The sequence below is a fragment of the Cupressus sempervirens genome, chromosome 2 (genome assembly GCF_028749045.1).
Source record: "Cupressus sempervirens isolate cs-2001-9-10 chromosome 2, ASM2874904v1, whole genome shotgun sequence".
Classification (NCBI taxonomy): Eukaryota; Viridiplantae; Streptophyta; class Pinopsida; order Cupressales; family Cupressaceae; genus Cupressus; species Cupressus sempervirens.
Genome location: NC_143119.1, coordinates 385,596,670 through 385,621,166, shown reverse-complemented (window position 1 = coordinate 385,621,166; position 24,497 = coordinate 385,596,670). Strand labels below are relative to the sequence as shown.

The following is a 24,497-nucleotide window of genomic DNA, read 5'->3' as shown; positions in this document are numbered from 1 at the left end:
TTTTCTTGACTATCCAAGAATTGACCAATTTCATTCCAGACGAATTTTTTATCAATATTATTAACTGGACCATACACATTTATGACTATGAAGTTAAGATCTGATTTTAGACTTTGAACTTTACCACTTATCCAATTGTTTGAACTATTAAGAATTCTAATATTAATCTTCCTTAGATCCCAAAGGATGCCCAGGCCCCCAGAAGCCCCTAAAGATTCATGAAACACAGAACACCATACTCCTAGCATCCTACTTAATTTATCTATTTCTAATGAATTTAATTTAGATTCTTGGATTAGAATAAAATCAGAATTAAAAGATTTGAGGTTATGTTATAATAACCTCTTTTTGCTAGGGGCATTGAGGCCCCTAACATTCCATGTGGTGAGCGTCATACCTGATCAGGAAGGCACTTCCCCTTCCCATTGTAGAAAATTTGATCTATCTTGTGTTGATCCTTGCTAAGACCCTCTGATTCTCTAAGTTCCTTTAGAGACTTCCTACCTCTTTTGCCTTTTGTCTTGCCGCAACACGGGGACTTAGGCCCTTCTTGAGACATGTAGATACCTAGCTACTCTATATTAACTTCTGTTGTTTGAACTATGTCAATATTTTCGGATAGAAGTTGTTCCTAATTCTCTGAGTCAACTTCTGAAATAATCTGTTTAGCAAGATCAGATTGTTTGGTGAAAGCTGATACCATGTCTTCCATTTGAGTGTTTAATAAGTCTCTTCTAAGATCTTCACATGAATAGTTTTCCCCTCCTAATTGGAGGATCCTTTGAACAAGTTCTTCCTTCCGGGTTTCCAAAGTCTTGTCAATATTATCAGGACAGAATACTTGGACTAAATCATTAATAAGTTGTTCAAACTTTACTCTTTCCATCTCCAACATATCTATTTCAACATTTGAAGGATTTGTGAAGTTTTCCTTGTTCATAAATTCTTGAAGCTCTTTAACTGGTAAAATAGCTCTCTGTGCATTGTCTTTGTCTATCTATTGGCTCCTATTGATAGGAGTGAAAGGTGAACTACTGGTAGTAGTCAGAGTCTGCCAAAACTTGTTAAGTTTGACAGGGGACTCCACCATATTGTCTTTCACCGGAGGTAGATTTGGTTGTGGAGAGCTTGAGTCCTTTTGTTGTTCTTTTTTGCTACTTGCCTTGCATGAAGTGAATAACATGAGGTTTTCAAGCTCCTCTAATTGTCTTACTTGATTATCCTCTGGATGTCCTGCTTGTTGGGGGGCAGAGATCTTTTCCGAGCGAATATCTTCACTTGTTGGGTATGCTGAGCTTTTTGAGCCCTTCTCATAAGATATCTCTACTGGTCTCTTACTTAATATCTCCTTGTTTTGGCCCACATCTCCTTTTTGAGTTGTGTTAGAGGGGGCAACTATTAGAGCTCCCTTAGCATAACTTGCTATCTCATTCTGATTCACTTGTGCTAGAGGACCCTCAAGGGTGTCTATTTCGAAATCAAATAGTAAATGGTTTTCTATATCCTCATTGACCTTTTCTTTACTCTCCATGTCAAGTTCAGTTTGAACACTTCCTGATATATTCTCTTGTTCTATACCTTTATTTGTATAATTTAGTAATGGTGTGGAAAGCATCTCTGAACTTTTAATTACTTTGTCTCTATTTATTTGTTGTTGCTGTGTAGAACCACCATGTCCATTTCTACTTGTATCCTTACTAACCTTGACTACTTCCTTTTCCTTCTTTCCCTTATGTTTTTTGTGGGACATGCCACTCGCATATAACTTTGTTTTACCTTTGGAATCAAATATTGTTACTAATTTAAGCCTTCCTTTATCAGATAAACATTCTTTTGACCTTTTACTTATTGTAGCTTCAATACAGAGCGGTTCTTCCTAAATATGATTTTCCTGATTCTTAGAAGGGGTTCTCTGCCCTCTGTGATCCTAGATCCTTTTGTTCTTCATTATTCTCATCCAAGGAAATTTACTTCTAAAATCAGAAGTGAGAGGAAGGATCTTGGGTTTGATTTTGTGGAGATCATCATATTTTAAGATATCAACAATTTTCCCTTTATAGATATGGAAGTTAATATCATATGATGCTTTATTAGTGATAATTTTCTTTTGAAATTCAGCTGGATGATTAAAATTGGTGTTAATAAGCACTTTAAAACTATTACAACAAAAGAAGGATGCATCAATGCCTCTGACTTCACCAACAATAGATCCAATGGTGTTAATAATATCTACTTGACACAACTCCTGGGGGAGAGAAGGCAAAATGAACCATGAGGGAATCATGCATTCTACCTTTTCTACATGAAGTTCATGTGACCATTCTATGAATTTGACACAATGACCCTTAAAAAAACATTCAGAGACTAAAATGAACTCTTTTTTAACGGATTCTTCTTCACATTTTAAAAACAAAATTCTGTCAGAGTAGTGGAAAATACTTACCTAGTCCTCTTAGTTTACCTCCAGCCAGTCAGATAACTAAGGGAAATATTTCAAAGGGCCATTCCAAATTACAAAAATATCTCCCTCAACACATTCACTCCAAGAATCTTCAAATGTTTTGTTTGAAATCCTAATGGGCTTATCTGAAATCTTGAGCGGAGTCAAACTAGCAAAATTAGGGTTTGATGTAAGTAAATTATTTGCTTTTCAGTGGTGTGGAGGGACATAGGAAGATTAGGGAGCTAAAATAGACCTTCTTGATTGGGGCATTGCCGAGGATGAAAGACTTGATGAGGTAGAAGGCTTATGAAGCTCGGGATGCGCGTATTTAGTAAGGTTAAAAACTCAAAATTGGTTTTCTAAATGTTCAACAATGAAGAAAGGGAAATAGGAATGGTTTTCAGATGATCCTACAAATGCAGGAATGAATTCTAAATTGACTTCCATGTAAGTATTTTGATTATCATGGACCTGATGCCCTCTTTTCCATTGCTAACCTGGGGCTTTTCTTGCTAACTGATCAAATACCGCAAATCTATTGGCCATTCTTACTGCAAATCTATCAGATCGCAAGTATTTGGAGAAACCTTATGGAACCACCTTCGATCAGTAGCAAGAGGAATACTTTGGCAACCCTTTTTGTTGGTGCATCTATTCCTAGGGATCTTCTTTTTATTTCTTTGCAAACATTTCTTCCCTAGATTTTTTTACAGTTTTATGCTAGTTTGGCATCTTTGCTTTGTAAGCAGAGCAAAGCTATTTATTAAAATTAGAAAATTCCCATTCTTATTAATATCAAAATATTTAAAATGTTTTCCCTCGTTAAAAGTTTGGACACTTGAGGAAAAAGAATAGTGAAGAAAACCTCACGTATAGCCCGTGACCATACTCTTGTGCAAGAAATACAATTACCCATTACTAGGTCTTTAAGAAGGCATTCCTTCTTTACAACAATATTTCATAAATACATTTTTATCATGCAATAATTACATTATAGGGATGCTCCCCTCTATCCTTATCCTTCTCACAACAATGAGAAAAAATACCCTGGGTGCCAAAAAGATATGTTTTCTTCCAATAATCACAACATGACTTAATTTCCACCTTGAGTATTATTTCAATATGGTGATATTGTTGTAGAAGTAAGCTTTAATTTTCTAAAGAAACCTTGAAATCCTATATTTATCTTGCGAGAGTTCTACCTTCTCAAGGGATACTTGCCAACATATTACAAGCAAAAGAAACTTCATTTGCTCCTTCGGATGTCATTCCAAATAGATCTATGTATTTTCTAGATCATCATTGATATTATTCATCTTATCATTCTAAGTAAACTTAAACTTTCTAATCTGTTATAGAGAAATAAATTGATAATTTGTTAAGAAGTTAGTATTGTATTGAAACTTATCATAATGTACATGTGCAAGATTTAACTTAGATTAAAACTTCTATCTAATATTAGTCTTTTACAAAATGAAGTTCTAACAATCTTTTTCACCTTTGATGGATTGTCAAAAAACTACTTATTAACTCTTGACATATGATTGCTAATCCAAAATGGTTAGATTTTTACTTTTATTCTGATAGTTTGGAAATTAATCTATCTTTTTTCTCTTTCTTTGTTCTTAGCACTTTTAAGGTAATATTTCACCTTGTTGTTGTTACTTATTTCTTTTACATTTTTATGCTTTGAAAATTTATTAAACTATTTCTATTTTTTGAAAGAAGATGAGAAAATGATACATTGTACAACATTTAATTTAATGATCTAACATATTCTAACTATAAAAAATATCTATATATTCTATTATTATTATTATTATTATTATTATTTATTAGTAAACGATTGAAGCCTTTGTATTATATTATAACTAAGAAGTAATAGAGTACTTCATTCAAACGGGTGCTAGAAGGAAAGAACAAAGAAAGAAAACCTCCAGTCTAGCCTAGGACCAAAGTCCTATATTATATAAATTTAAAAGGGGCATTCCCCGGTAAGTATGAAGCTCTATTCATCAAAATTTTACATGGTATTGTAACCAATTATTACAAAGAAATTTCATTAATAAGGATAACCAAGAGCTGCAAGGGCAAGACTATGTCCAAGTGTTCTTCAAGTCTAGCCATGAGAATACTAGATTAGATATTTGCATCACAAAAAGTTGCTAACTTCCCACATGGGGTTAGTGATTAAATCATAAGAAAGGAAAAAGAGGAGGAATCAATATAAAGAGCTATCTATTAACTTCTTCACCTCAAAGTTCTTAGTAAATGACTCTTATTCCTATTCAGTTAAATTTTAATCATTCTACATAGTTCAATTTTAGGGTATAAGTGTATATAGGAAAATCCCATTTGATGTTAATCATTAATGGACAATATAATAATAACCAAGTTTCTGATTATTATCGAGATTTAATAGGGGAACAATATTCCAATCCTCTAACTTCCCAAATCTTTGTTTAACCTTTGGGATGAGTTAGTAATTCAGGCCTCTATTATGCTTTAACTAAAGAAGTCATCTAATAAGATTAATCCTACTTGGTATAAATCGTTAATGGGCTATATATAGATAGCCAAGTTTTTTATCTTTATCAAGATTTAATAGGGGAACAGTGTTCCAATCCCTAAACTTCCCAGATCTTTGTTTAACCTTTGGGATGAGTTAGTAATTCAGGCCTCTGTTATGCTTTTACTGAAGAAGTTATCCACTTGAATTCTTCAGGATGCTAGTTTAACATCTGCTTTCCATAATGTGTTTGATAAGTTTTTATTTAGGCTTGTGAGAAGGGGAGTTGATCACAAAATTTATAGTCTATCATTAAAACCCCAACTCACAAATCCTTATTAATATAGATTTCTTTAAGAAAATTGATGAGAAAGAGAAAACCATGTACCAAGCTCTTAATGCTATTTGATTTAAACAACCCCATTGTGCTTTAAAATAGTCATTTGTATAATAATAAGCCATATATACATTAAACCATTCACATAATTTAGGCTAACAGTAATTTGGCATATACCCAAAATGCCATAAAATAGGATTCCAACCATGCCATTTATAAGCTATCTAACCCTAAAACCTAATAAGGATACATGACACAGCAACCTAAACAACCATCCTTAAAAAAAGCCACAAGGTTGGCCTTAGGCTACAACAAAAACTAGAAAGCTATTCTGAAACCAAAACCTTGAGGAAACCTAAATTTATTAGAAACCAAAAAAACTAAAAACTTGAGAAAATACGGGGCTAGTTAACTTTTACGAATAAACCATAGAAAGAAATAACAATTACATGCAAATATAAACAATATCAAAAAATAATAGATCACACGAAAAAGAACACAAGACACCAAGATTTAATGTGGTTCGCTCAATCCCTAGGTTACATCCACCAAACAACAAGTATGATATTATTATGATCCAGTGATTACAACTTGATTACAATCTATAATCCCTTACAGCTCAATACTGCCACAAGAACCAATTTTTGCATCACAACTACTGAAACAATCCTTAAGCTCTTTTTATACAAGTACTTTTACCACTTTAGGGTTATAATTAATAATTATATGTTGGCCCAAAATCTCGAGCCCCAAAGAATTTATGAAGCATGTACAGTACTTTCCTGATCAATCACCACAAACTAACATTAACGTTGGGCCATCTCCTCTTTCTTCCAACAAAACATGACTATGTCTTCCACATCATCCACAGTTGAGCCTGGTGGGTAAACAATTGATGTGAGCTCTTTGCTATACCTAATGAAATTAGGAAGTATGAATTCTAGTTTGCCCATGTCGTCAAAATTGACGTCCAGCTTGATATAGGCTTCAAAAGCTTGTAGAAAGTTCAATTACTAGTCCTTCCTAGGGTCTTCAAGAATGCCTCTCCACCTCAGTAAGATATTAATGTTGGCCTCCATTTTTGGCCACATGTTGTAGAATTTTATGTTATCTCTGATGAGCAGAGCTGGCCTCTTGGCAATATTGAAATGCAAGAGTTCCCCAAGTTCATATGCCATGTAAACCTCAAGGAGTGGAATATGTAGTTTCTCATTCATACTCATAAATGATATTTTCCAGACCTATAAGCCATGTGTTATCAAAGATGTTAAGGCATAACCTAATAATTGCTCATTTTTCCACATTGGCCCTAGGCAAAAAACCTATGAAAGAACCTATGATAGAGCTATTGGTATGCCAAGTGTAATTGTAATTAAACTTTTTTCCCCCAAAATGGAAAATCTAGTAACATAATCCACTAGCTTTAAAATCCTATTCCATCTCTCTTGCTTCACAGACCCCCTAAACCCATTGTCCTTACCTTTACTACATGAAAGAGGGCTATTGAATTTCCATAGTGACAGAGCAACTATCAAGAGATCACCGTTAAAAGAGCTATAAAAAATTATAAAAGTCGTGCCTAAATAACAGATGGTGTCATAAGGGGTGTAAGGTTATAATTAAAGCCAACTCACATGCTAGTTGATGATTATAAACGATGCTTAAAGGTTAAAGTTGATATTAATGATAAATTCACAAGGATTGAGAGGAAGTTAAAATGAGCACTTAGTTTAGGATAAGCTACTTATAATTATTATTAATGATGCAACAATATCTTATCTACAAACTATGCTTTAAACACGGGTCTATGCGTTAAACTATCTTGATTTGTATTAATTCTTTTATAAGTATAGTTTTAGTCTATCATTCCTTGATATGTCATCTAATACTTTTAGTTAATCATGGGTTAGTTCAACAATTTTAAACCAAAAAATCCTTGAATGTTAGAGAAATGCAAGGTCTCAGAACCATCAACACCTTTATTGGAAAGATCATCTGGTAAGGTATTTCCTTCCCTATATATGTGGTTAATCGTGACTCTTTCTAGTTTCAAAATAAGGTCAAAGCCTTGGTTAAGAAAGTTGCTCAACTTCCAATTAAGGGTAGATTTGTTATGCAGGGCATTGATAACAATCACAGAGTCTCCTTTAATGGCAACATTTTTGAAATTGAGTTGGGAACAGAGCAATAAGCCTTCTATTAAGGCTTTAAATTCTGCAACATTGTTTGTCGTCAGTTTAATTTTATTTGATCTCTCTACTGATGTTCTTCCTAAATTATTCCTAATGCAGCATCTAATTCTTGTAGGGCCAAGATTGCCTCTAGAGGCCCCATCAAAATTAAGTTTTACCAATCCATCCTCCAAGGGGGTCTAGACATAAGTTTTCCTTAAACTTTGACTAGAATCCCCACCTTTGCCATTAAAGGGAGGGATCTTAAGGCCTATCCACCTATTTCTCATAGATCCATCCCATGATGTCATATTTTCATTGGTTTGATTTAATTTGCTATTCAAAGTTTCAATTATTGAAGTTTCTATTTTAGAGATAATTGTATCAGGCAATATCTCCTGATTCTTAAAGATGCGTATATTTCTCTCTTTCCATATTTCCCAAATTATGATTGAAGGTAAGATTGTCCATAGTCCTTTGAAAATATTGTTGTAGTTGTATTTAGGCCATGATAATAAGTGTTTTAAAATGGTATCATGTGAAACCATATATAAGTTCATTTTTTTATAAAACCATGTCCATATGGTATAGGAGAAATTGTAATATAAGAGGAGATGGTTAGGGTCCTCTTCGGTTGTCCTATATAGTGGACATCTAGATGGTCCTGCATAACCCATCCTTTTGAATTTATCAGCAGTGAGAATTATATTTTGTATTGCTAACCATGAAAAGGTTCCCGCTTTAGGGAGACATAACAAATTCCATCATAGATCAATTGGTAAAAGTTTCAAGGTGTTTGATTTATGATTGGATAAGTACTGATATCCATCTTTAGCCTTATATTCTCTTGTATGAGATCTGGTCCATACAATTTTATCCTTAGCTGATGAAAGGTTAAAGGACCTCATTGATAAGGATGCTTTTAGTATGGAAAGTTCTTCTTTTGGAATGTCATATATGTCTACGTTTTTCCATTTCCATCATTTGGTTGTGGATAAATCTACTTCCCAATACTTTGCTAAGGATGTTCCAATTGCTTGTGAAAGAATAGTCCTTGCTTGAGTTAATCTCTTAGATTTGCATAGGGGTGGGAATCCTTCCCAGGAGTCTGTCTAGAATCCAACCTCCTTACCATTGCTACTTGCCATGTTACTTTGTTGAAAATAATATGATGACATTTCAACATAAAATTCCAGACTATAGACTCTTGGGGGGTGAGATTTAGTTCTAAGGATACTCAAGGGATCAGAGGAATTCAAATATTTATCTAAGAGAGACCTAACCCAAGAAAGTTTAGGATTACAGACCATTCTCCAAATTATCTTTGCTCCTAAAGCAAGAGCTTGAAGTTTAATATTTCGGATACCAAAGCCACCTTCCTCCTTATCTTGGCAAATTTTGTTCCAAGCCATTAAGTTGAATTTCTTTTTATTATCATCTCATTTCTAGAAGAAATCCTTTAGGGATTTGTTCAGTGAATTTTCTATACAGGTAGGGGGATTTTGAAATGACAATTGATAGATAGGTATGCTAGAAAGTACTAATTTTAGCATAGTAGTTATTCCTGCTAGAGAGTCATTTTCCTTTCCATGATTGAATTTTTTTAATTTATTTGGCTCCCATAATTTAGCTTGATTAGATAAAATATTTAATTGGAAAACTAGATATTTGCAGGGAAGGGAGCCATTTGATATATTAAAGATGGAGCTAATCCTCTTTTGAGTTACTACCTCTATATTAAAAAAGAAAATTTTAGATTTAGCTCTATTGATTTCTTGTCTAGATACCTTTGTATATTCTATTAGTGTAGAATTAGTTATGTGAGCTTCTTTTTCACTTGCTTCACCATAGAGAAAGGTATCATCAACAAATTGCTGATGGGTTTCCAGTTTGCTACTATTGGCAATCTTGAGCCCATTTAGGGATGATTCCATCTTCTCTTGTTTAAGGGACCTGCCAAGTGCTTCAAAGAGAAAAATGAAAAGAAAGGGTGATATAGGATCTCCTTGTCTAATACCTCTAGATGGGGAGAAGAAGCCTTCTGGGATGCCATTAATGAGAATCAAGAATTTTGGTGTTGATATACATTCAAAAAATAAGTTAATCCAACCTTTTGTGAACCCAAAGGCCTATAGGCATTTGCATAAAAATCTCCAATTAACTTTATCATAAGCCTTACTCATGTCCAGTTTGATAAGCATTCCTAGTTTTTTACTTAATTTTAGTGAATGAATTATTTCTTGGGCAATGATCATACCATCATAAATAGATCTTCCTTGAACAAATCCATATTGTCCTCACTTATGAGCATAGGGGGTAATGTTTGAAGTCTTGATGCTAAAGTTTTGGTTAAGAGTTTGTAGAGGGTATTACAAAGGGCAATAGGTCTAAAGTCACTAAAATTCTTACAATGATCTAATTTCAAAATGAGTGCAAGGAAGGTATGGTTGGTTTCTTTAAGTATTCTTCTACAATTCCTCATACTTTCCAAAGCCTTTGTAATCTCCTCCCCCATGAAATGCCAAAATTTTTGAAAAAAGAAAGTTGGAAAGCCATTCAATCCTAGGGCTTTGTCTGGATTCATATTAAAGAGAACCTTAGTTACTTCATCTTTAGAGAGTTTATTCATTAGAAACTAGTTTTCCTTATCACTAATAATCTTGGGAATGGTTGTCATAAAATTTTATTTGTCTTTACAAGATGACTCTTCATTTAAAATATTTTGAAAATAATTCAGGGTTTCTTTGGATATTTCCTCTTTGTCTTCTAAGATATGGTCTTCTTTTGAATGGATTTTGAGTATACTGTTGATTGATCTTTTGATCTTGGTGCAATTATGGAAAAATTTGGTATTCTTATCCCCTTCTCTAAGTCAAACTTCCCTTGATCTTTGTCTCTAGTATATTTCTTCTTTTGCCAAAATACCTTCTAGTTTTAGTCTTAAGTTTTTTTCGTGGGTATATATTTTTTCATTCATGGCATTGTTCATTATTTCTAAGTTGATGTTTTTTAAAGCTTCTTTAGTATCTTGTTTTAGCTCAAAGATGTTTCCAAAATGATGTTTGTACCATTCTATTAAGTTAATTTTAATCTTTTTAAGTTTTTCGGCTACTTTAAACATCCTATTTCCCTCTACTTTAGTATTGTTCCACAAGAGTTCTAATAGGTTCAAAAGGTTTTCATCTTTGAACCACATTTGTTCCACTCTAAAAGGGTTCCTTTTAGGTGTAGCTTCCTTTTCCACTATTAGGCAAATAGGGAAATGGTATGAGCCTAAATAAGGGATGGTTTTCGATGTGATTTTGGAGATATTTTTTGGAAGGTGGCCATTATAGAAGAATCTATCAAGTTTCTCTACTGCTTGGTTGCATCCTTGTCTTCTATTGTTCCATGTGAATGCATTATCTTTAGATGGGACTTCAATTAATGCATTGGTTTGTATCCATTGGTTGAAGTCAGATGTTGCCTGTGGTAGTTTACCCAACCCTCCTAATTTCTCTTTTAAGGATGTAATAGCATTGAAGTCCCCTCCTAGAAAGGTGAAGGTACTATCTTGCTAAATGTGTTGACTAATGTTAGCCCATACCAATTTTTTTCCAAAATTAGTTTTAGGGCCATAGATGTTAATAAGTTTAAAGGTTAAAGAACTATTCCAATCAACTATTTTAATACTTAACCGATCCTTTTCATTCCTTAAGGTATCAACTCGGTAAGATTTAAGGTTCTAGGTGATAGCTAGCCCTCCTAAGGCTCCTTCTGAAGGGACTCCTATTACTTTCCTACAACCCAATTTTGCTCTGAACTTTTCTAATTCTAAGTTACTTAATTTGGTTTCTTGGATTAATGAAAAATCTAGTTTATATTTATTAATACAATTTTTTATAAGTTGTTGCTTGCTAGAGGCATCAAGGCCTCTAACATTCTATGATAGAATCTTCATACCTCTTTGGGAAGGCTCTTCCCCTTCTTAGTGTCGAAAATGTCAGTAAGCTTTGTTTGTCCTTCTGTTGTTGCACTCCTATTTCAAAGTTTCTTGTGGGATTTTCTTCCTCTCTTCTTATCGATCCTTGTAACATTTGGGTTGTTAAGAGCTAGCTCTGATTGTTCTATTCCTTTAGTGTCTAATTCTAGATTGAAAGCTTCAACATCTCTTATGAGGTCTTTAAAGGTGTAGTTCTCGCCCCCCAATTCTATGAGTTTTTGAACCAAAACTTTGTGTTCTTCCATTCCTTCCTCATTTATTTCCTCACAAAATGCTTCATTAATTTCTTTTGTTAGTTGGTTTAAGTATTCCATCTTATCTTTAACTTCTTCTGAGATCTCATGTTCATGTGGAAAGATTTCTCTTGCTACCATCATTAGCTCCTTTTCCTCTGGAATATTATTGTTGTCCTTTGTAATTATGTCCTTTATTGTCCTCTTCTCTAGTGTTTGGCAAAATTTTGTGAGTTTTTGGCCTTCTTTTGTTGGGGTTACCTTATCCTTATTATCCTTTTCCATTGCTTGTTCTCTATTTAGACTATCTCTTACTGACCCTTTTACATTATTTTTTGGGACTACTGCTAAAAAAATTCTTGCATTATCAATTTCTTCAATAGTAGTTATTAATTCCTTAATCTTATCCTGAGTAATTGCTATATCGGCTTTCTGATCTTATTTGCACGAGGCAACTAGTTGGGTTTTTCTCTTTCGGTTCTTCTTCTTTTTATTTATTTATTATCTGATGGCTATCCTTCCTAATTGTGTCCACTTTACTCTTTTCTTGAGTTTCTTGCTAAGCTAATACTATTTGGTCAATAGTATCATTAATTCTTAGTGTAATTTCTTCATTAAGAGATTTAATGCTTGATATATTCTCTATAATTTCTGATATCTCTTCAGTTATTTCCATATTGCTCTCCTTTAAGAGTGAGGTTTGTTGATCCAAGCCTTTTGAGAATTATATACCAAGTCATTATATCTTGTCTAGGCCACTTTGTTGAAATTTACTATATGTTTGATTTCCAACCATTTCCTTATATTTTCATGGTAACTTTGTAGAATTGCCAGTTCAGATACTTTGCCTTCCTTTGGTACTTCCTTTATGATAGAAGAATTTAGGACTTTTTTAGTTTCTTCCTCTGAACTTCTTCAAACCATCTATGGGATGGTTTTTGTGCTACAATCCTTATTTCTGTATATTGTTCCCCAATTCAGTATCCACATTAACTTCTTCAAAGTCAAAAGTATTAATTGTTGCAATCTGTCTATCTTTAATAAGCATTATGTTGTTAATTATTCCTTTGTAGATTGAATAATTAACTCTGTAAATAGATTTGTTAGAAATAACTTTGACTACCCTCTGATAGTATAGATTTGGTTTGAGACAAACTAGGAGCTTTGTTGTGTTAGTTTTATCATTATGAGGTTCATAACCCAACAAGCCTCCTAGAGCTTCACCAATTTGAACAAATAATTGTATGTCAATGAGCTCCACAAGAATATTATCTAATGTAATCCACATTGGTAAATTTAGGGAAGTTATTGATTCCTCATTAAAATTTGGAAACCATTTAAAGAAATTTAAACTATTTCCTTTAAAAAAACAAAGAGGATTTTCTAATAAAGATTTTTTATATTTATCTTCCTTGCTTTCTAAGTAAGTTAAATCATTAGAGAGAAAGGTCATACTTACCTGTTCATCGAAGAGGGTTTTAAGCCTTTCAAGCATATCCAATCAGGCCAATTTTGGTCCAATCTAGATGACATAAATCCCCTTTTTTCCACAGTCAAACTAGAGCTTCTCGCTTACCTCATTGCTGACGATTATCATGGGCACTTTGGTTTCTGCTTTTTGATTGCTTTGATTTGTAGTAGCCATATCTGGTTTTTGTTTCGAGAAATTGCCAAATTGAAAAAAGGGTTTCGATGATGGAGTAAATTTTGACTCGAGCATTAAAGATGGTTTTTTGGTATTTGATATAATTGAAATATTGTTATCTCCTAAGATGAAGGGGGGTTTAGGGTAGGGAGTGGAGCCAAATCTCCAAGTTTTTGGACTATATCTTTGTTGGTTTTGCACCTTTTTTGGAGAAGCCCTAATATCCTTTTTGAGCTCTGTATACCATTGGTTATGGCCTAGTGCTACCTAGTTTACTTTTGAGATTAAGTTAGGCTGCATAATCTTATTAGCCCTAGCTTTTACAGGTTGTCCTGCCCTTCCTAGGTCACTGTCAATATACTCTCGATTTTTTGCATATTGGGTTTTGCTGAAGAATATCCTTTCAATGTCGGTTAATTCTATTGCTCACGATCTTTCCCGAGGTTTTGTTCAGGGATTCAATTTCGTATTTCTAATATTCTTTTTGTTTATGATCTATTGCCATTCCTCTCCTTCCTTGCTGGGTATTGCCTTGATTTCTGCTACTTTGGATAATTCCTTTTGTCTGGCTTTGTGTGCTACAATTGTAGCCTTAAAATTATTTTGTATTATTTTGGCTTTCTTTTCCTTAGCTAGTGCATCAAATCTGTTGCTCACTAGTAGAGGAGGGGGTCTATATTGATAACTGCAACATAGTTTAGGGTTAAATCTTTCAAAAGGTTTATTCACTGGTTTTTTCGATGAGATGTTCGCATATTCCTTTTCTTGTTTATTAATCGTTGAGCCTTCTTTTTTCACATTTTTTGCTTTGATCACCTTTTCTTTCTTTCTATTATTTATGTAATCAAATTCTATTATTATTAAGTCTTCCAATAAGGTTACCTTTTAATATATTTTATTATTTGAAAAAAGAAAAAATGTTGAAAAGAAAAATAAGCTTTATTCTAATTCTCCTCCTTCCTCTTTTTACAGCTTTTTTATTAATTTTAAAATTCATTTATCATTTAACCCCTTAACGATAAGACTATTTATTGGTTTGATTTATTTCTACTTCATTTTTAGTATGGTTTAATCATTAAACTTGAAAAACTCATAAAATCTTTTATTTATATTTTATCTTTGTTTGGAAGGGAAAAATTAATCGGTAAACGACCAAAGCCTAGATTAATTATTGTTATTTATTATAATTAATTATTTTTATGTGTTAAGTCAATTTGAACTCAAGACCTCCCATATGAGAGGCTCACAAGTTACCATTGTGTTGTAGGATCTTGCTTAAATATCTTTTGATATTAACTTCTTTTTCAAATTCTTTTTCTTAATGTTTTAAAAAATAAAAACAAAAAATATTTAAAAAGGGAAAATTAGCTTAATTCTAGTTGTGGTTCTTCCTTTTAAGGATTATCATTTATCAATTTTAAAATTAATTAATTATTATAAAAGTATAAATAATAATAAAAAATTTAAGACATTTTTTTATTGATATTTTTATTATTATGAAATAAAATTATATATTTATCAATGTAAATCATTGACAACCCCCCCCCCCTCCGGGCTAAAAAAAAAAGAACAAAAAAGAATAAAAACAAAAAACTTTAACATTTTTGAGACATGGACACACCAATGACGAGGGGACGTTGTTCTGACATCTTCAATGACACCACCAGTTCATTGATGTTCTTGCGAAGATAGGGGGACATCTCAACATCCCCTAAGGGGACAAGGATATGAGAACATTTCTCTTGACCACTTTAGGGGATGATCAAGCATCCCCGTCCAAACAAAAAATAAATTATTTTAAAAAACTTTTATTTAATATCCTATTAGTAGTATTGAATATTATATTACATTGCTCAATAATCATATTTATGATGAGATATTCATACTTTTGATATCTACAATTATTATTACTTAATATTTATAATAGAAGCTAGAACTCTTTCATTTGCTGATTTGAGTATTTAAAATTTATTGTTCAGTGTTCAATGTTCCACTTTCATGTTTAATGCTTAATGTAATGTTCAAGTATTTAAATTTTAGTACATTAGTATTTTATATCTTTATGTTTTATATTGTTATACATCTTTTAATAACTAGCATTTGAAGTACCACATGTATGGTATATAGTGTATACACCCACCTCCCTCCCCCCTATTCATCTTCAGATTGAGGCCCTTCTGTCTTGACCCCTTGCTCTAATGTGTCCTAGTATCTCAGGACAATGTAACTATGATATTTAATGACAAAAATCCACTAATACACAATATATTATCTCCTTGCATATGTCTGTTAGAAAGTAAAGTCCACCAAGATAGTTGAGAGGGGTTGGGGGTGAATCAATTATCAAATTAATATAACTTTTATCAACCTTATTAAATCTTAAACATGTGATCAATATCAATAATAACCATAAGAAGATACACATACACAATAACACAAGATATGCTAACTAGGGAAACTCTTGATTAGAAGGAAAACCTCAGTAGGAATGGTACCCACAAAATGATGTACTAATATATAAGTTCCTTGTAAGAGGATGAACTCTATTAGGAGCCAATGAAATACATTCAGTACATATCAATCCCTGATTAGAGTTGTGGAAGACAGATGGACCCATTGTCCAAACAACTTTAGGGGCAAGACCACTGAACTCACTATCCAACTAGCTTTTGTATTATTCCTTTCATAATAATAGAAATGCAATTGATCTCAACAACTCGAACTCTTACTCTATCCTCTTACCTTGCCAATACTGCACCAAAATAATTCTCAGATCTGCAAGCTCACATCACAATGATCCCTTTGATCGCTTACTCGCATTTACCAATCTTCTTCACTTATCACATTCACAATCACTTCCACACTTCTACTTTTTTTCATCACAAGGAAAATAACTTTCCTTTATACCATGTCCTCAAAATAGTTCATTGAGTCGGCCTTGAGGCTTTCCTGATTAATTATAATAGGACCCCATTGAGATAATACAATACATTACATCTTTTCATAATTACATGACACTGTCAGCTCACAATCTTTACAAATCTTTCACACATGCGACCTTAGATTTTGCGCACTTGTTGCTGTCATCATCAGGATGTTTTCTTCCTCTATTTGACTTCACTCATCTAGATTCTATCCTTGTTAGGATATATAATCCAAACATCATAAACCACTTCTTAGGAACTCTGTCTATACAATATCTTTTGTAAGTATCAAATATCTATCACTGACCTATGAGTTTCCATATACAGTCTTAACCATAACACCATAATACTCTGTAGAATATGTCCTCAACTCCATATAACCTCATCTGCAATTCTTCATTTGCGCTTACTCAAACTCTGTCTACTACTTTGCCAATCTTCTTAGTATGTTGACATCAATGACAAACATAGTCATGGTGTCAATCTCTCTGACACTCCAACAATGATAAGATACTCTTCCATAAGAATATCATCAACATTCATGCTAACAATCTCATCATTAATACTTACTTGCAACCTTATAAAATTATATAGATTTACATTACATTATACAATTAATTTTATAATATAAAATATATTAAAATTCTATATATAAGTTCCTATGAGCTTATCCCTCGAACCTCCTCTAGTAAACACCAGTATAAAATCAATATAACTCTATTATACTAAATTTAAATGTGTAATATCTCTTTTACCAACACTATCACGAAGGAAAGAAATTTTGTTTTCTTCTTTGAACCTTGGGCAATATTGAAAAAACATTATATAAACAAACATGTCTTATAACCAGCGTACAAAAAGTTAAAGTCAACCAGTTCAGAAGAGGATAAAATTGAAAAAGAAGAATTATGAACAAATATCATCACGGAAACAGATGGCAAAGCGATTAAAAAACAAATCAATTAAATATAAGTTTGATACCCCGAATATCCTTTTGCTCTGTACAGGAACATGTATATAACCACCCAAACTTCAAACCCCCAGTCACTTTTGACAACGTCCGATACACAGAGGTCGCGTGGTCGATCTTCGTTAGCTTCGTCTTCGTCGAAAGGCGAAGATATCTAACCTTTTAGTCTTTTTATTACCTACGTCACATTGAAATTTTATTTTAACATATTTTTTTCCCGTCGACGTGTCCTTGAAGGCAGCCGGAAGCGGAAAACTTCAATAATTTGAAGGCATTAGAGGAATTTCTGTATGAATTTAAGAGGATTTTGTATGTAAATTTGAGGCAAAGGAGGAATTTGCAGGCAGTTTTAAGGGATCTGCAAGCCATTGCCAAGTCTGCGTGAAAATCAATTTTTTAGTGTGAATTGATGGGGAAATCAAGGTTTATTTCTGAGCAATACGGAGGCGTTTCGAGTCCTCAGTATGTTCGGATGCAGGGTGAACCTCCTTTGGCCGCTTCGGGTAGCTTTCACAGGGTAGACCAGGAGCGGATCCGAATTTTTGAGGAATTGCCCCGCGCAACGGTGGTTGACGTCGCTCGGCCCGCATCCAACGACATTAGCCAGATTCAGATTCAGCTCGTCTACATCATTCAAATTGAGTACAAGGAGGCATGGTTCATCTAATCTTTTAATAATTTTTTAAAATTCTCTCGGGAATATTGGGCTTCTGTATCAAGTATTACCGGAACAAATGACACACTAGGCGACCAAAAAGCTGGTTTGATTCCTCAATTTAGGAAATTTAATAGTAAAAAATTGCATTTTCTCGAAAGTTTAATGACACTGAATATTTATATATTGAAAAGGGCGAGACTTGTTCAAGTTCGTTTTCAAGGTTGCAACCAAGCTATCACAGAATTTAACGAATGAGATTCCTCCATGTGGAAGCTCACAAGAGGATTTCTTTCCTTCTATTTTATATACTTTTAAAATTCTGTTCCAATGCACTTTGTGAGCAAGCTCCAAGTAAGGCTGGACGATTTACTTGTACATGAATATATCCAACAAATTACTTCCAATATCTTAGAGTTACTCTACATGCGTTTCTGCAATGATTCTGTGGAAATTGAAGATGATTAATTAGAATTTAATGCAACAAATTATACGTCTTGGGAACTTAATGGCATTAATCTGCATATTTTGTAAGCTTACAAAGTTTTAAGGGAAAATGTTGTAATTTTAAATCATAGGCAAGATTCACACAAATGTGGTGCTTAAGATACCTCTAGTGGAAGCTCACAAAATAATTTCTTTCCTAAGCATGCTGGAGTTGGGCAAATAGGGTAGCAAGCTAAGTGTGGTTGAGATACACACAAATGTGGTGCTTGAGATACCTCCAGCAGAAGTTCACAAAATAATTTCATTCTTAAGTGGAGTAGAGCAAATGGTGTAACAAGCTAAGTGGGCTAAACCACGGAGTTCGTAACCATGGAGTTCGTTAAGTGCGCTGAAGTTGAGCAAATGGTGTAGCAAGCTAAGTGGGCTTAACCTTGGAGGAACTCCATGGTTAAGTGTGCTTGAGTTGGAGCAATATTGGGATACATGACCTCTTGGGAAGATTTGATGTTTCACCCTTGTGAGCATCATGCAGATTCAATGAGTGTCAAATGTTCCATTTATTCTCATGAGAGATGAGTTCCTGTGAACCACTACTCATGAAACATGGGTCAATTAGTTTGACTCAAAAATTATATAGTTGAATCCTAGTAGCAATATAACAGTTTAACTTGTGGTGGAAAATATTCCTTAGTTATTAATTGACAAGCTAAGGACCAATATATTGAATGACTCATAATGTGCAACACTTGATGAAGGTTTTGCAAATAGGGTAGCAAGCTAAGTGGGCTTATCTTTGGAGGAAATTCCATGGTTAAGCACAGTTGAGTTGGAGCAATACTGGGATGGGTGACCTCCTAGAAGTAGGCCTTCTGCTTCACCCCTTTGAGCCTCACCTAGATTCAATGAGTGTTAAGTGTTCCATTCATGAGAAATGGGTTATAGGGAACCACTATTCACGAAGCACGGTTCAATGAGTTTGACTGGTAAACTACATGTTTGAGTCCTATTAGCAATATCACAATTTCTTTCCTTTTACCTTTTATATTATTCAAAATTTGTGACCTTGGATTTTGACTTCATGACTAAGCTTGGCTTAGACTGAATTTTGCCAATTTTCCTATATTGGGACTAAATCCCTACTCTGTTTATGCCTTGTCTTTTATGGTTTCTGTAGGAGTAAAATGTATCATATGCACTGTAAATATTAGGTTGCCATATAAATCTAAGTGATTTTCTTTAAGATTTGAATTCTAACATTTGTCTGGTCGAGTTGATAAACAATATTTTATCTCTCAAATTGATCATCTTGGTTTTTGCAACAATTGAGTGGAGATTGAAGATATGAACATTTATCCAATTTATTTTTATATCTTATGATTGCTCTGAAAACTGCTCTCAAGATTGCCAGTCTGCAAGTGACAAATGATGATGTCAGCAAAGTCCTTGCGTTGCAAAATTCTGATAGCAATGCTGCCTTGATTGGTTTGGCTTCTTAGATGATTTTATTTACTGCCAATGAATTGGTGAGTATTAAGTGTTTTTCTGTGAAATCTCAACTCCTTTGACTGGGAAAATCCTAGGACAGAGAAGAGTTTTGATGAAAGAGCCATTTCTTCAAAATTATGCTTGATAAAGCTGGAGCTTGAGAGGAGGACCTTTTTTTAATCAAGGGTCGAAATTCGGCCATCTAAGAAACTAAGATGATAAAAAGTCATTCTGGAGCTTTGAGGGTTGAAATCAGAAATTCTAAAGATGCGAATATTCAAATTTTGGGTATTGCAGTAGGAGTCTCGAGAGGATAAATGTTATGAACTGACTATGTATTGTTTGCAAGACGAAGCGATGCTGTTGAGGAGTTGGGCTTGACAGTCCTTTTCAGTTATTTCCTAGACCATTTAAGAGTTTATAAATGACGGAGATGATAATTTGAATGGGAATAGATGTGGATCAAAATTGGCAATTGTGCACGTCCCTTGCAATTTAGTAATCAATGAGCAGCTACAACATAGATGGCCCTTACAAAGCACAACTGTCAGATGAATGGTGAAAAAATATCAGCCAAAATTTGCTGGAGAAGCTAAGGAATGCTTTATCACCTGCAAGGGCAACTCTAACAAGATTTTGTTGTCTTGTAAGAAATATTAGTACCATTGGAGTATAGTCATTAAGGGGAAAAATTGGCAAAGCAAAGGAGTAGGATTTTTTGAAAAAAATCAGGAAAAAGCGGATTTAGAAAAAGACATAAAAAATTGAAAAAAAAAATCAGTCAAAAACTACTTTTAAAATTATTTAAAGGGCATTTTGATAGCATAGATATATTCAGAACAAATAAAAGATAGAGTTCAAATCATCATCTGCACAAAATTTAAATTATCTCATACAGAACTTGGAGGATGAAATTTAACTCTACACAAAATACAAATCATGTAGGAGCAGAATGATGAGTTAGCTTGCTTCTATAAGGATCTGGTAAAGTATATTGGATGTCTCAAAATTGTTGATAGGTTGGGTGTCCTGATCATTGCAAGTGATTTCTTGGTGTCAGAGCTCAAAGTTTGTGGCAGCAGTTTAGAAAACTTTCATCTAATAGAGTGAAGTTTGAAGTCAATATAAAAATCATTGGCTTCAGACAGAACAAAGGCCAATCCATCTCTCCCAGTGTGTTAAATGCTTTCAAAATCATCTAACACTAGAAGTGCTGCATTTTAACATGAAAATAATGCTGACATTACCTTTTCTACGTTTTAGTTAATTTGCCTCATTCTGTAACCAAAAGAAATCTGAATCAGATCCTATTTAGTAATTTACTATCAAAAGGTCAGTTCTCAATTCAATCAAGAATTTTGACTATGGCATATTTTGGTGTTGAAGAGTCATTTATGACAGTTGAGCATATTGAGCTAGCTGAATACTCTCTGAGTCATTTATTTTGGCTTCTTGAGTGCTCTGAGCCCAAGTTTGCGAACTACGATCATGTGTGCATTGGGTCCATTTTGTGAGATTTTTCACACCATTGCCTTATTGTGAATGGGGACTCCCTCTTTTCTCTTGGGAATAGGGTAGCTGTCTCAGGTAGTCTTAGTTTAGTGGCAATTTTCAAGTTTCCAATTTTAAGAGATGAGTTTGAGCAAATTTTTCTCGCTGGGGGTCAAGTCAATCATTGATATGAGTGAGAATTGGGCCAAGCTAGTCAAGGATGTGGAATTGAAGGCAAGAGATTTTGTGATGAAATGAATTAGAAATCTTGGAAAATCCCAGTATGAAATTTATCTTGGAAAACCGGGAAAAGCTATGGAAAAGAAAACTGATGGAAGCATCCTGATCACTGAAAGTTTGCCAAGTCTGAAACTTTTTAAGATCTCCCAAAATCTAGAATCTCCAGTATAATTCCTGGAGATCTCTGTTGATGAGTAGTGTCAGTCAGATCTCTGAGAACTGCAACTGCATATGTATGTGAATGTATGTTCCACACACATTCACATACAGATGCATATCATAGTGAACTGAAAATGCATCTCACTGATCTTGAACCAGTACAATCATCTAACTAAGATGAATTTCTTGCATACATATACATATTCAGATCAGGCATCATATTCAGTCTAATTGCTGATGGTAAAGATAGTTAGTATTCACTAACTAATAAAGTTCATAAGGATCAGATTAGTTAGCGAATACTAACAATTACTAATTGTGCCTCCTCAAGTTGAAAGATCATAACCGATCTCATTGCAACCCTTGAAAATATTATATATGCAAGATCGATGAAGGAAAGTAAATCATTTAAATCAATAAATGTATTTACTTCTCCTGCAGATTGATTATACTTACAGTTCATTATCATTTGCCACAGCAGATATATTGCTTAAATAGTCACAAAGATATATTACTTGCATATGAGATAATTCTCCATTATTGCAGAAAGACAAATCATATCAAGCAAGACGTTGACATTGGAAATCAGTTTATAGGAGATCTTACAGAAGATCAGAATTTCTGTAAGAAGAGATTGAACACAGTATAAGGAGATCAGATATTTAAATTGGAAATTGTAATTGCGCTTTCAAATCATTATTGAATCAATACCTGCATGAGAATAGATACATATCAGATCCTTTTACATACATATATACTGATAAAAATAAAAGAATACAGAGTCTGATAAAAGTTTAATTCATTTACAATTTGAAACCACTCTCAAACATCCTGACAATGTATACATACAATATAACTTAAAATATGTGACACATACTTAAATGTTATATTTTATGTTTTGCTCTGAAGACGAACACACATGCCAACTTCGACTAAGTGTCCAGAGACAGGTTGGAACTCGACATGCCCCATGACAGGTATGTCTATACAACCTCCTAATTCCACCCATGTTGGATTAAGTTGTAAAAGTTGAGCATAAAAGTTTTTGGGAACTATTATAGTTTGTGGTCAACCTTACAAAAATGTGTTTTCTTAAAAGATTAATTACAACGTAGAGACAAAGTCTCCTTATATAGAGAATAACTCAAAAGAAATGGAAGCATTTTAAAACATTTACAACAAGAAAGTTTCCATATTATTTAGAAACTAACTAAAACTAAAACTTGCATAAAAGACTAAATATCGAAATGACCATAAATGTTAAATAGTTTATTACCCTCCCTTAATGATCATTCTACTAACTACAAAAACTTTCAAATCAAAGTGCATAAAAGGCTGATTCATTCTTCTTTTCAGATTGCTTTGCCACATGAGCCTGCTGCTGAGACTCTCCTTGGTCTTTAGATCAGCCAACAGCTTTTTACAAAACCTCTGGATATGACCAAGCTTCCTACAATAGTGATAGATGATCTTCTTCTTGGAACGATCCTCAAATGTGTGTTGTCCTTTTGCTGAGTGGACATACCTTTAGCTGTGGCAGAAAATGTGTGTTCCACACTAACCATGTCACTATTACTACCAAATTGCTGCCTCCACCTATCTTGTTGCAATGTCTTATTGCACCACTCATCAAATTTGAAGTCACCATAAGTGGAGGTAATGTTGAGTCTTTCAACAGAGTGTTCATAGGACCCTCACAAACTCTTCAGCATAATCACTACCATGTCCTTCTCTTCCATCTTGCGATCAATATCATCCTGTTGATTGCAAATATCCTTATTCTTCATAAGATGCTTTTGTAGAGACATCGTCTCATCCATTACAAGAGAAAACACCATATTATTCAAAAAGAAAGCTTGACTTTTATCTGATTATTCATTTAGACTTTTTAGGTGCACCCAATTCTCCTCTGCAGACTTACCAGATGGCACTTCTGGAAGCATCCCATCAGTGATAGATAACTTAAGCGACATAGTCGCTTCTTGGTTACGTTCATCAAACTTGTCCTAGTCTTTGCCAATTGTAGTAGGACGAGTAGAGTTACCTAGAACAAGCTAGTCCAAGCACTGGTACTTGAAAATCAAAAGTATCCTCTGCTTTGAGGTATTGTAATTCCTGTCATCAAACCGCTGATTTCCCTCCAATGTGATGTTGGTCAACGACACCATCCCCTATTTTCATATGCACAAAAAATTGGTAGACTAGCACTTTACAAAATTTCATTTTTTCTATCAAAAATCAGGAAAAAACCTTCAGTGAAGAGCAGACACAAAACCCAAGACAAATGCGCAACAAGTATAAAACTTCATTTTTTTGGGTAAAAATTGTAAAATCTCTATTCCAAACCTAAAAACATTTGATTTTTTAATATAAAAATCATCAAATTTTTTTCTCAAAAATCGTAACTGAAACAAAAACTCGTTTGCACCATAACACATCTGCAAAAAAAAACTTAATCACAGAAACACAGAAAACAACATGTGAAAAGCAGGAAATCCATGATTTTTTCAGAACGTCTTAACAAAAAAATCTGCAAACATCAAAACTCTCGAACCCATACTTTGATTTTTTCATAAAAAATCAAAAAGAAAACTTCTAGAAAAATTCCATTTTGAAAGAGCTTCAATTTTTTTATAAAAAGTTCGAAGAAAACATCCAAAGCATTGATACCATGTTATAAAAATGTATATTTACAAAAGATTAATTACAATATGGAGACACAGTCTCCTTATATAAAGAATAACTTAAAAGAAATGGAAACTTTCTAAAAGGCGTCTGACAACAAGAAAATTTCCATATCTTTTAG

At 33.6% G+C, this 24,497-nt stretch overlaps 1 protein-coding gene across 2 annotated transcripts in view; it reads left to right on the top strand.

Annotated features, from left to right (window-relative positions):
• The window catches only part of LOC149572744 (phospholipase D zeta 1-like), a 212,572-nt gene that overhangs the window by 30,356 nt on the left and 157,719 nt on the right, over window positions 1-24,497 (top strand). The window contains exon 1 of one of the 2 annotated variants that reach the window (XM_089813831.1): window positions 17,291-17,866. The exons of the other annotated variant lie outside the window; for it this stretch is intronic. Within the exon in view, the coding sequence (XP_089669957.1) occupies window positions 17,624-17,866 (243 nt within the window). The 5' untranslated portion in view covers window positions 17,291-17,623. Of the gene's footprint in view, window positions 1-17,290; window positions 17,867-24,497 lie in introns of those variants that run through there. 2 annotated transcript variants of the gene reach the window in all.